The sequence below is a fragment of the Phallusia mammillata genome, chromosome 2, assembly GCF_965637545.1.
Source record: "Phallusia mammillata chromosome 2, kaPhaMamm4.hap1.1, whole genome shotgun sequence".
Taxonomy (NCBI): Eukaryota; Metazoa; Chordata; class Ascidiacea; order Phlebobranchia; family Ascidiidae; genus Phallusia; species Phallusia mammillata.
In genome coordinates this window covers 20,364,833-20,377,562 of record NC_137253.1, presented here as the reverse complement: position 1 = coordinate 20,377,562, position 12,730 = coordinate 20,364,833, and the positions used below count along the sequence as shown (strand labels likewise).

The following is a 12,730-nucleotide window of genomic DNA, read 5'->3' as shown; positions in this document are numbered from 1 at the left end:
GACTGGCGTAGGTGAGTTTTGCTTTGTTGTATAAATGTTAACTAGTTCTTCATTTAAGACATGAACTTATATGGAAGTAGTTTTTTGTCAAATAATACAGACCGCATATGGATTCAGTTATTCGTCAGAAAAAGGACTAACATGGTGGTCAAACAAGACGACATAGTCTCACGACCACAAACAAATGCAGTTCAGCCGTAGATAAACATACATCACAAAACAGACGTTTTTCGGTGTTTAACATAATGTGTATGAGCGGAAGTTGCCTTGGCAACACACAACTCAGTTGGAACCGCGCATATACCACATCAAACATCCTTTCTCTGTGCTAACCTCGTTATCCACGATGAGCCCACGATAACACACTGAGCGAAACTTGCCGCGAATTGCCAGGTTGTCATGTCCGCTTTTGAACCTGTACATTGCGTGAATGCGTGCCCATTCGCCCGTACCGAACCAGTGGATGCCATGCAGAACGTTGTGGATCTCCCACGTTTCCCACTGTAATACAAGTGCAACCTATGAGGTCAAAATCTGTCGTCACCTAGTGCAAGTCTATGGATTATCTTATTCATGCAAAATTGTCATATGCGAGCATTAAGCACTAAAAATGTGGCAAATGCTATATATTCACAAGAACATGGTTTAAAGTCGAATTTTTCAATTGGCTGTTGTTGCAAAGTCCAACACATAGGTATTAAAACTTAATCAATCACACGTTGAAAATAACTGAGGTTACCTATTCAAGTTACTAATATGGGGATGATTTTTAACATCAACAAAATCTGTTGTGCACACATGTATACAAAATTTTGTAAAAAAGGACATATTGCTTATACTTTTCGTTTTTTATCCGCTCTTGGGTGGGTCATTTTGTGAAAATTTTGTCGAGTGAGACCCAAGTACAGATCATCTTGACTTGAACTGTCGCTTTGTTTACTACCTGTTAGCAAAAAATAAAAAAAAATAAAAAATCCATATAGTATGTATGTTTAGTAGCATCCACATACTTTTCCTTCTAACTTTTTTAGCACCTTCCAAATGAGTTTCAACATTGTTCCACATTCCTTTTTCCTAAAATGTGACAAGATTTCAATTTGTTTTTTCTTTCATTTTTTTCAATTATTGTATATCTCATAAACTGTGACTCACCCCTTTCATTTGTGACTCCAGGTTACATGTAATGTTATTGGACATATTGCGTTGTTTCAGTTCATTTGGTGTAAAGACAGTCACATTGGGATTGTCACTTATCTTTGGTTTAAGTTGAAGCAGTATTGAACTTTTGACCTGTTTGCAATATATAAATGGAAAACATGGTAAATTAAAACTCGAACATTTTACAAAAAATATAAAAGTAAAACATTTAGAAGGAAAAAGTAAAACATTAAGATTATATGAAGTGGATACATGATGTTGCAGATATTTTGCAATACCTCTTTTTATCATCACTGTCAAAAATTGGCAAATATTTAACATTCAAATTTAGACTTATTAATCCTTAAGGAAAAACATAATGAGAAAAACTTGCATGACATTTTCTTGTTTTTTATTTGAAACTTTAATAATTACATTTACAAACTTCCAAGGATTTAAAATATATAAAATAGGCATAACACTTTAATAATTAATAATGTATGCAAACATATTGCACAGGTAACGGCAACAGCAATGTGTATCTCACTTGAAATGCCTAATTCAACATTCCCAACTTATAAAAGGCGCCTTTTTAGCATTAAAATATATAGATGTATAAGGTATAGTACAGGTGTGGCCAACACGTCCATCACAACCGACTGGTCGATCATCTGCTTTTGACTGGTCGATCGCACTAAATTCTCTACTACTAATCAAAAGCTTATTAATTGAAAAACAAACTAGAAGGGTGGCTTAGCATATATTGCCCTTGCACATACACTATAACCTATTTCAAAAAACATAAATATATTTTCTATGCTTATTTCAGTGGCGTATCCAAGGGGGGGGGGGGGGTTCGCTAAAATTACCTGTTTTTCCTGTCAATTAGATGGGTAGAGAAACCGCCAATTTTGGAAAAAGTGCTTTGCCGCATAACGCGTCGTTTAAAACGACGTGTGACGTCATAATGACGTCATTAGGGATTTCCCCCCAAAAAATTGTTGGACCACCCCCCCCCCCTTTAAAAATTTCTGGATACGCTCTGGCTTATTTTGTATTGGGTCCCATATTAGTCACCGTCTTTTATAACTTTAGTCGTTTCTGCAGGCAAAAACTCATGGGTCCCCACACATGCAAAGTTGAAAATAATGCAATTCAAGAGATAATCATGAGAAAGTCGGGTGTTGTAAGGTAAAACACAGTGATCGGAACTGGGCCTAAATAATAATGCTATGTAGAATACAAACTATAAAATTAGATTCACCCCAGATATTGTTTGAAGTATGTCCTATTTAACGTTTTAAAAAACTGACCCATTTTAGGGGGCTAGTCGGGTAACTAATTGGGTTCGACACACAAACTCAAAAATATATAAAAACCACAATGACTCAATCAATAGTACTGCAAAATTTCAGCCCAATCCGCCAATGTTTAAAATTTCGACCACTAGAGGTGTTTTGAGCAACAACTGTTAATGTTTCTGACGTCATAGGGCTGTTGACAAGCCCCTAACTGCCATGGCGCAAAAACGACCACCAAGCAACCCACCAACAAGCAACATACAACTGCTTGCCCTTGTAACACTATTGCGCCAAAGAAATCTTTCGTTTGTGGTGGCCAGTAACATACAAATACATTTTACACTTTAGGGGCTTGTGGGGTAAATGTTAGGACTACAGGTTTGAACACAACAATCGACACCTGTAAATGGCATACTATACAAGAAATCCAAATTTCAGCCAATTCTGACACTGTTTAAAAACTCCCCCATTTTAGGGGGCTAGCGGGGTAAATACTGGGGTTATCAACAAAAACAAAGTGGGATGCACATCTACATGAATATATCTACCATCTGTGTAACTTTCAGCCAAATCCATCAAACATTTGATGGAAAAACGAGTCGGACAAACTTCGGGGAAAAAATACCCATTTTAGGGGGCTAGCAGGGTAAATACTGGGGTTATCAACAAAAACAAAGTGGGATGCACATCTACATAACTATATCTACCATATGTGTAAATTTCAGCCAAATCCATCAAACATTTGATGGAAAAACGAGTCGGACAAACTTCGGGGAAAAAATACCCATTTTAGGGGGCTAGCAGGGTAAATACTGGGGTTATCAACAAAAACAAAGTGGGATGCACATCTACATAACTATATCTACCATCTGTGTAACTTTCAGCCAAATCCATCAAACATTTGATGGAAAAACGAGTTGGACAAACTTTGGGAAGAAAATAAAAGGAAGAAAACAAAACAAAAAAAACAAAAACAATTCGAGTAAAATCAATATGTATCCCATTCAGGGAAGGGGACCCATAATTAAAACTAGAAGGGTGGCTTAGCACATTTTGTCATTGCCTATACACTATAACCTATTTTAAAACATTCATATATTTCCTCTGCTTATTTTATATTGGGTCCCACATTATCCAGCGTCTTTTATAACCTTAGTTGTTTCTGCAGGCAGAAACTCATGGGTCCCCACACATGCAAAGTTAAAAATAATGCATTTCAAGAGATAACCATGAGAAAGTCGGGTGTTGTAAGGTAAAACACAGTGATCAGCACTGGGCTTAAATAATAATACTATGAAACCACAATAATTCAATCAATAGTACTACAAAATTTGAGCCCAATCCGCCAATGTTTAAAGGTTTGACCACTAGAGGTGTTTTGAGCAACAACCATTAATGCTTCTGACTACATAGGGCTGTTAACAACCCCCTAACTGCCATGCCACAAAAACGTCCAATAAGCAACCCACAAACACAAGTAACACACAACTGGTTGCCCTTAAAACACTATTGGGCCACAGAAATCTTTCGTTTGTGGTGCCCAATAACATACAAATACGTTTTACACTTTGGGGGCTAGTGGGGTGAATGTTGGGGCTACAGGGTTGAACACAACAATCAACACCTATAAATGGCCTCTTCTTCAAGCTATCCAAATTTCAGCCCATTCCGACACTGTTTAAAACCTCACCCATTTTAAGGGGTTAACAGGGTAAATACTGGGGTTATCAACACAAACAAAGTGGGAAGCACATCTACATAACTATCTTTACCATATGTGTAAGTTTCATCCGAATCCATTAAACATTTGATGGAAAAACGAGTCGGACAAACTTTGCGGGGTAAAAAAACATTTTAGGGCGCTAGCGGGGTAAGTACTGGGGTTATCAACACAAATAAAGTGGGATGCACATCTACATAACTATATCTACCATCTGTGCAAATTTCACCCAAATCCATCATACATTTGATGGAAAAAAGAGTCGGACAAACTATGGGTGAAAAAAAAAACATTTTAGGGGGCTAGCGGGATAAATAGTGGGGTTATCATCACAAACCAAGTGGGATGCACATCTACATAACTATATCTACCATCTGTGCAAATTTCACCCAAATCCATTAAACATTTGATGGAAAAACGAGTCGGACAAACTTTGGGTGAAAAAAAACATTTTAGGGGGCTAGCGGGGTAAATAGTGGGGTTATCAACACAAACAAAGTGGGATGCACATCTACATAACTATACCTACCATCTGTGTAGGTTTCATCTAAATTCATTAAACATTTGATGGCAAAACGAGTCGGACAAACTTTGGGGTAAAAGGGGGCTAGCGGGGTAAATACTGGGGTTATCAACAAAAACAAAGTGGGATGCACATCTACATAACTATATCTACCATCTGTGTAAATTTCATCGAAATCCATCAAACATTTGATGGAAAAACGAGTCGGACAAACTTTGGGGAGAAAAAAAAAAGAAGAAAAAAAAAGAAAAAAAACAAAAACAAAAGAAAAAAAACAAAAACAATTTGAGTAAAATCAATATGTGTCCCCTTCAGGGAAGGGGACCCATAAATATAAAATACAGCACTTCTAACATTTTAACACAACGCACAAATTGCAATGAGACAATAATTATGTAAATGTCACTTTCTTTGTTGCGTAACAATTGTTATTTTGGCACCACATTATGTCGTAACAACTACAATGTTTGTCGTCACAACTTGGGTGTTTATGAGCAGTTGCAATTGATTGGTGAGATTTAAAAGTTCCTTCTGACTACTTTGATGAAAAATATGTACATATTCGACGTTTTATTGTTGTACGAAATAGGTGATGCTTGACAATAAAACTCATGACTATAAATATGTGGTAAAAATTTGCGTTATTGCTTTATGTTAGTGGCGGCCTAAATTACTACAGATCAGTCGATTGTGTACAATTGAGAAAATTTTCGTCGATCTTATTATTCTTAACGTCTAACAAGTTGGCCACCCCTGGTATATACTAATAGAAAATATTGAAACACCTTATAGGAGCTGTTTAACAAGCCAATACTTCTGCATTTGCTCCCCTTCTTTCGAACACTAAACCAGTCCCTGTGTGCTTCATGGAAATCGTATTGACGGGCCACACTCGCCCAACTGGCACCAAAAGTGTGTGCACCGTGTAACACATTGTGAATCTCTTGTATTGTCCATTCCTGCAAAAGCATGTAAAGTAAAAAATATGTATCACTTCAAGGCGATCTAAGCCCTAAACATGTTTTTCAAACATGAATGCATTAGGCAACAGAATTAGCCAAAATAACTTTTGGTGTCGACTTTAAGCTGATGATATTCTATAATTTTAAACTTAGTTCTAGGCTAAATAATAATTTGCTGCAAGGCATACATTTCCATGCTCAACAGGTTCAGTTAGAATTCTCCAAGTGCTTCTGGAGAGCCCAAGGTCTGATATTTCATCACTGGAAGATACCTTCCTCCTTCTGTGTTGAGTTTTTTTGCCCTTTGGACTGGTACTCGTCAATGGCTGAAAATGAGAAATAGGAATCCCACCATGGTATCACAGATTTACATGTTATATGTTTCTGTTTACATTTTTCGATACCAAGTGGTAATACATTTCTGTTACATCATTTTAAAATCAAGTGGTCTGTAAATACTTGTTCTCTGTAAATTTGAAACACAATACCTCCTAACATTTATTCACAACCTAGATCTACTCTCTACTCAAGCACAGAAATAGAAACGTTGGAAATTGACTTACTGCTTTAAAAGTAGCTTCCCTTATTATTTTCTTTCTTTGATTTTCAGCAGACTGGTTTTGAGCTGTAACATCTGAGTGTTTGAATTTGGCTCTTTTAATAAGACGTTGGGCTCTGGCATGGGCACCTGCACAAATCAAACACATTTCAGCAGTGCATTATTAAGCAATCTACAATAGATAGGAATGTTTACCATCTTTGTGTCGATTGTACAACTTGCTTTTTCCACTGGGTGAACCAATTTGAAAGGTTGGTTCTTTGATGAGTGGCTTTCTACGACTGAGTTTCTGCCAAAAATAGAAAAGTAACCAAATGTTGAGAGTTTGTGTGATAGTTCTTGTTTTGCAAAATAATATTTCACATTAATACACATTTCTTTAGCAGTGCCCACCAATGCAAAGTTTTTGTTGGCAAATATGCTTAAAATGCCAACTCCTGGTCTACACTGTTGTAGTGCCATAAATTTACACAGATGAATCATAATATTGATTTTGTTCATCACATTGGCATCACATGATTGCATAGATGTCAGGAATTTAATCACGATCGATGCTGATAATGGGGCAGATACCATATTTTTCTTCTTGTTCATTAACACACTATTCGACTAACACAGACTGCTAAAACTTACTGTTGCATCTTCCTCCATTTGTCGCATTAGTTTTTGATTCTCCATTTCCATGTCATGTCTGACAGGAATGCGAGGGACTCGAACAGAACATTCAACTGCAGGAACATTGGTCGCACCATGCACTAATGGAGACTGACTGAAATTGGTGTAATACAATTAAAGAACAACTGCAAGTGATAATACAAAAACCAAATTTCAAAATGTTTGTAATTAGAGGCTTAGGTTTGTTTTGTTATTAGCAAACTGAAACACAACAACAGGGCATTAATACTTTATTTAAAGACTTTAATTTAACTTAAATTATACACTTTTGATTTACCTTAAATTGATCATGCCTGATGGTTCAGAGTCACTATCAAGGTATTTTCGATTTGCTTTAATGATTCTTGATGACCTGGCACTTTTGGTAGGCAGCACAAAACTTTTAGAAACCTAAAAACAAAGTCAATACACTTCTAGAATACAGAAAACAAAATGAGAAAAAAAGTGTGAAGCTTACTTTAGATTTTTTGCCTGGTTCATTTGATCCTGAAGGAAATTGCTTCAACCTTTGGTCCGGAAAATGCTGCCTCCCTGATGACAATGCCTTTGGACCCTAGTAAACATAATCATTAGTATACAAATGCACTTCATCACTGTTCATGCAGTTTTACTACTATTCAGCACCACAGTTACAGACAAACCTTTTTAATTACAAGGGTCATGCTACCAAGTGCAGACACATGCATTTGTTTGGAACTTGTTGGAGGAATAAATGTGGCAGGCTTAATAGGGGATTTTCCTATAGTCCCATGGTCTTTGGCTAAATATATATCAGATGCATATTTGAGAGAAGCGACGCTTGTATCTTTCCTCTTTGCCTGCTCTTCAGCACTGCACCCAACATACACTTCCTAAAATTGAAATGGATTTAGTAGCAAGCCATATTAGTGAAACACGAAACATGTTGTAGGTACTGAAATCAACAGTTTGAGCAAATCTAGAATCGGATTGAACACTTAATTGCAATGTACATAATTTTTCATCTGAAACAAAAACATATATACCTTGTTTCTAGCCTTTCTACTTAGTCTGTGGAAATCTAGTTTGGAATCTTTGTATTTAAGGAAAGCTGAATCAGGTGAACTTCCAGATATATCAGTTTCTGTCATACATGCAGTCATTTTAGAGTCAAGGTCAAAAAAAGCTAGAAAGTTTATAACTCTGAAATATATTGTTCCTTTACTTACCACTGGAAGATTGAAAATGTGGTTTTGAAGGTGAACCATGGCTTAAATCTGGCTTTAACAAAGATTTTTCTTTTTCACTAGCTGATTGCTGTGGCCTGAAAACAGTTAAATTTAAATTTTATTACATGACTTTTTTCAAATTTGCAAATGTTTTTAGAGGTTGAGTAACACAGTTGCTCTTTTCACAAGCAGCATATTTAGGCATGTTCGTAAACACTTAACAACAGTAAATATTTTTTTATGACTTACTGCTTGGAACTGCTTGGCACAAATTTTTCCGACTGAAAAGTTTTTTCTGATTGACAAGATTTTTTGACTGATTTTGAGCGAAAGCCAATAAAATGCGCATCCTGAAACAAATATATTTCATATTAATATGGCTAGCTGTTTTTTTAGCAGCAATGCACTGCTATGGTCTTCAGTTTTTTATCTTAACATGCCTAAGGCATGATATAACAATTAGTGATGTACCAAAGCTTCAGTTTGCTGACTCTATTTGACAAAATCAGCAATTTTCTCTAAGTTTGGTTGTGGACTAATAAATTGATGCAATTCGGCTGAAACTAAATCCTTTAGATGCCCAATCTCAAAACAGCTGTTTTTCCACCAATTAAATATACCAACTGTGCAACTAACATTTGTCAACTAAAATTTATGGCTTGGGCAACCTCAAACATCCATAGAACTAATGCCATGCAACAACTCTCCAGTGACAGTGTTAAAAATGTAGTTAAGATTCATGATGTCACACATGATTCAGTGGTATACCCTAATTCAGTGGCAGGAACTGATGAATATTCGATTAATATTTTGGTCCAAACTATTCAACTGTGGCAGTTTTTCTACAACACTAACAGTGCAACGATTATGCAAAAGTATATGCAACTATACAACATATAACTAAAAACTTATATCATATAAAATAACAATTTTATTGTGCTCACTAAAATGTAATTGCACAATTTACTTGCAGTGCGTGCTAATTTTATCATGCAATTCATCACAAGTTATATGTATACAACCCTTCCCTACAGTAGCTTCCACTTACCTCATCAGATGTGTCATTAAAAATGACATGAAACTGCTGAGTAATGTTTGTTATAATTGAGCAAGTCCATTTAAGATCATTCAGTTCTGTTTTATGCAAATGTGGTGAAAACTTTGCTTTCTTCTTTTCAATTTTCTTCTTTGGTCGACCAGGAAAGCACCCTTTTGCTATTGAAGCCATGATAAATCATTTATTTTACAGTTTTGAGCAACATAATATTCAGCGCATTAAATGATACAATGGGTATCTACATATCAAAATTTCAAGATGCATCTGAAATTAATGCAACTCGGTAAACAATCAATTTTCATGAACAACATGCATTTGATTAAGTATTTAATGTAAAATGGTTGTGAGCATTGCTATGCACAGAACTATGACATGTTTACATCTTTTTTACCAGTCTGCGGAGTATGGCAGCTGCATGCACCAATTTTTGGGGTTGCATGCAGAAATTTTGGTCTTGCAGGCCGCGACCTCGTCGGGACTGTTATATTCTGCAGACCGGTTTTTCTTAGAATTTATCTATTGATGCTTCTGATACAACACAGCTACAGTTCTGAGCTTGAAGGTGGTAAGAGTGTTTTAGTTTTCAATCAATGAAAAAAAAATCTGCAGAAAATGGCAGTACCTGACGAGATCTCAGGCATGCAGGACCAACATGTCTGGCATGCATGCACTACCTTAAATTCGAGTGTCAGACCAATTGTAGCAGGGGCCAAGCAAGTAAAACATGGTCAAGACAGGCCAATTATATGCCTTTGGTGCAAAATTTTCATGTGCAAACCCCAAAAAAATTGTTCAAAAAAAATCATGCATGCAACTTCCACATTCTGCAGAGTGGGTTTAACAATTTGTAAAATATATCTGGTGGTGCCAAATAGGGCAATAACAACACCTCAGAACACCTAGAAATATGGCCACAGAAAAAAACTTTTAACTTTAGAAGTACATTGCGTCTTAGCCGTTTTACTGTTTGATTTATTTTTTAACATCACAATATCAGATATGGGTTTGTCACAAATAGAAAGTATAAACAACTTTTAGTAAATCTTTACACAGAACACAAAATATTGCAAAGAAGTTGCAAAAATCCGTACATGTGACTTGTGGCTGCTGTAGACATACTCTCATTCACATTACTTGTAAATTTGCATCGCCCTTATATTTTGCAAATGTAAGCCCACGTTGTACTAACTACACAATTTTCGATGTTGCTGTAAACTAAAAGAAGTCACAAAACCGCCTTATTAATGTTATTTAACCCTTTGCAAGCAGCACGCTGGTATCTCTCGCAAACCGCGCCAATGGTTTACGACCGAACAGTTGTGAACATAACAATGTTTGTTGCAACCTGCTGTAATCCGTACCACTCCAACTGTTAGAAAAATATGTCATACTTAAGTTTTATTAAAACAAAGTCAGCACAACCATTTCCAAATATATCACAAATTCTACTTGCAGCAGCAATTGGGTTGTACATAAAACCGAAAAACAGTCAAATATTAAACATTTGCAAACAGATATACAAGGGAAATTACCAGGGGAACAACCACAATTGGCCGACGTTTTGAGTGACGTAGTAATACGAAAGACTTGCTATTCGAGAAAAGTGTGTTTTTACACTAGATTTAGAAATAAAGAGTATAACAGTGTTTCCATACCAAACACAGGTGACTGAAACGGTCTTTACCTTTCATGATTGCTACCCTAAGATTTGGGTAGAATTCCACACAGGAACTTGATGGTCAATCTTATCATTCGCAGTATTCTTTTCTTTACGATGTTTGGTAATGAAAAACAGCAAATATAACTGCAACGCGAAGCATTTACGGGTTCCATTTAAGGTCACAAAAAGTTTTCTGTCATTTAGTTGGTTATCGGTAGGATTACTAATTCAAAAACAGATAATCCTGTAATTCCATGAATCAAAGCAGTATAAATATAGATAGAGCAAGAAAAAGTTTTTACATCACGTTTTCACTTCATTTTGTATGTTCTTTTGGATATAATTTAAGCTTAATCGTCGCAGTCCTTGCTTTATACTTGCAAGGAGATTTTATTATCCTGGATCGTCGCAATCGTTTGCTTTACGTGCAAGGATGTTTTGATAAAAAGGAAAGGTTAGATTTTAATCTGTTTGTCATCACATAACTTTACAACAGTCGGTCCAATTTTTTCCATGAACTCAATCTGGTAGGTTACATATGCATAACAGAATATTATGTGTACGTGTCAGTTGTTATTTAAACAGGAAATTATTCAAAATAATGCAAAAGAAGTCGCGACACTGTCGGATTTTCACAATTTAAAACGGCATAATTTTTTAAATGAAACTATCACAGAGCCAACATAAAATTACATTGAAGCAGTCTAAAATACGTGGCCTATCCACTGATCTCTATAAACACTGGATCGCGCTACTGGCCGTCACGGTTGAAGCAAATTGAAGCGTAATGGCGGCTGCAAAAGGAAGCCCCAAAAATGCATTGCGGGCAATGGGGAGAGAGTGGAAAAATGACGATAATTTTTTTTTAGGCATTTGCATAGCGATTTTTGCAGATATGATTTGTAGATTAATAGGACCCATGTATCCCAGTGTGTAATAACCGATAAATATGCGTAGATTGACTGTGATGTGCTGGATATACGTTATTAAGTTAGTGTTGAAATAAATCTTTACTGAGCAGTAATAAATGTTTTTTTGTGCAATATAAGTGATGTTCGTGCTTTTTTTAAGTATTTTGGACTTAAATCCAACAAGATGGCTATTTTCTCCACACAAGATGATGTGATACCTTGTGTGACATTACCTTGCTTATCCAAATTGCTTGTTTTTGACTGTCATCAAACTCCTGGAAATTCTGAGAAACAAGTGGTTTGAACGTTTTAATTAAAAACACAAAATAATAATATAATATTTCAACTATTTTGCTCAAAATATTTTTAACAGTATTTGATTTGTTTTTCTTGATTGAGTGCACTTGATTTGGGTGTTTATTATCTATTGTAAAATTGGTGATATTATAAAATTTTACAATTCTCAATTTCTCATGAAGTTGTTTCTGAACATTTCAGATACAATAAGGTTTATGTTTCTCCAATAAGCAACATTAATTGTCTCAGGAAAAATTCCACTGGAAATGTTTCAGTCTCTTCCCAAACCCTCAAGCTTTATGGCACTGCAGGATTACAGTACGACCTTTTTCTGCGACAATTACACTATGAAGGAATTGGAATCACATTAGATATTTTATTTGTGTATACTGTTTTACCAGCACTGTGCATGTTTTGTAATCATTTCTGAAGCATAGCCCATGATATACTGCACATTTTAAACTTAATTAACAACTTTTTTATATCTGGTGAATGCACTATCTGTTACAATGGGATCACCAATAATAGTGATGCATCTGACAATAAATGCAGGATATCTGTACGAACTTGGCTATGGCCATATAGTGCATTTGTAATCATTGCCTTCATTCCTGTTTTGCAAGAAAGAATTTAAGTGTTGGAATGTTGTGTAGACATGTTGTTTGCAGAAAATTGCTCATTGAATGGAAATGAAATGGAATAAAACAAGATTCTGACTAAAATAGTACATAAAAAGGCATT

The 12,730-nt window shown here is 35.7% G+C and overlaps 1 protein-coding gene across 2 annotated transcripts in view; it reads right to left on the bottom strand.

Moving 5' to 3' along the window:
* LOC145212586 (histone-lysine N-methyltransferase 2A-like) overlaps positions 1-9,403 on the bottom strand; it is a 28,810-nt gene extending 19,407 nt beyond the window's left edge. For both annotated transcript variants that reach the window (XM_080080755.1, XM_080080757.1), the window contains exons 1-16: positions 9,113-9,403; positions 8,314-8,414; positions 8,065-8,159; positions 7,882-7,979; positions 7,519-7,728; positions 7,335-7,430; positions 7,155-7,267; positions 6,836-6,971; positions 6,398-6,491; positions 6,207-6,331; positions 5,832-5,969; positions 5,467-5,640; positions 1,153-1,290; positions 1,011-1,074; positions 840-943; positions 334-501 (exon numbers count right to left, since the gene is read on the bottom strand). In XM_080080755.1, coding sequence (XP_079936881.1) covers positions 334-501; positions 840-943; positions 1,011-1,074; positions 1,153-1,290; positions 5,467-5,640; positions 5,832-5,969; positions 6,207-6,331; positions 6,398-6,491; positions 6,836-6,971; positions 7,155-7,267; positions 7,335-7,430; positions 7,519-7,728; positions 7,882-7,979; positions 8,065-8,159; positions 8,314-8,414; positions 9,113-9,292 — 2,034 coding nt within the window. In that variant the 5' untranslated portion in view covers positions 9,293-9,403. The remainder of the gene's footprint in view (positions 1-333; positions 502-839; positions 944-1,010; positions 1,075-1,152; positions 1,291-5,466; positions 5,641-5,831; positions 5,970-6,206; positions 6,332-6,397; positions 6,492-6,835; positions 6,972-7,154; positions 7,268-7,334; positions 7,431-7,518; positions 7,729-7,881; positions 7,980-8,064; positions 8,160-8,313; positions 8,415-9,112) is intronic.
* Positions 9,404-12,730: the final 3,327 nt, after the last annotated feature.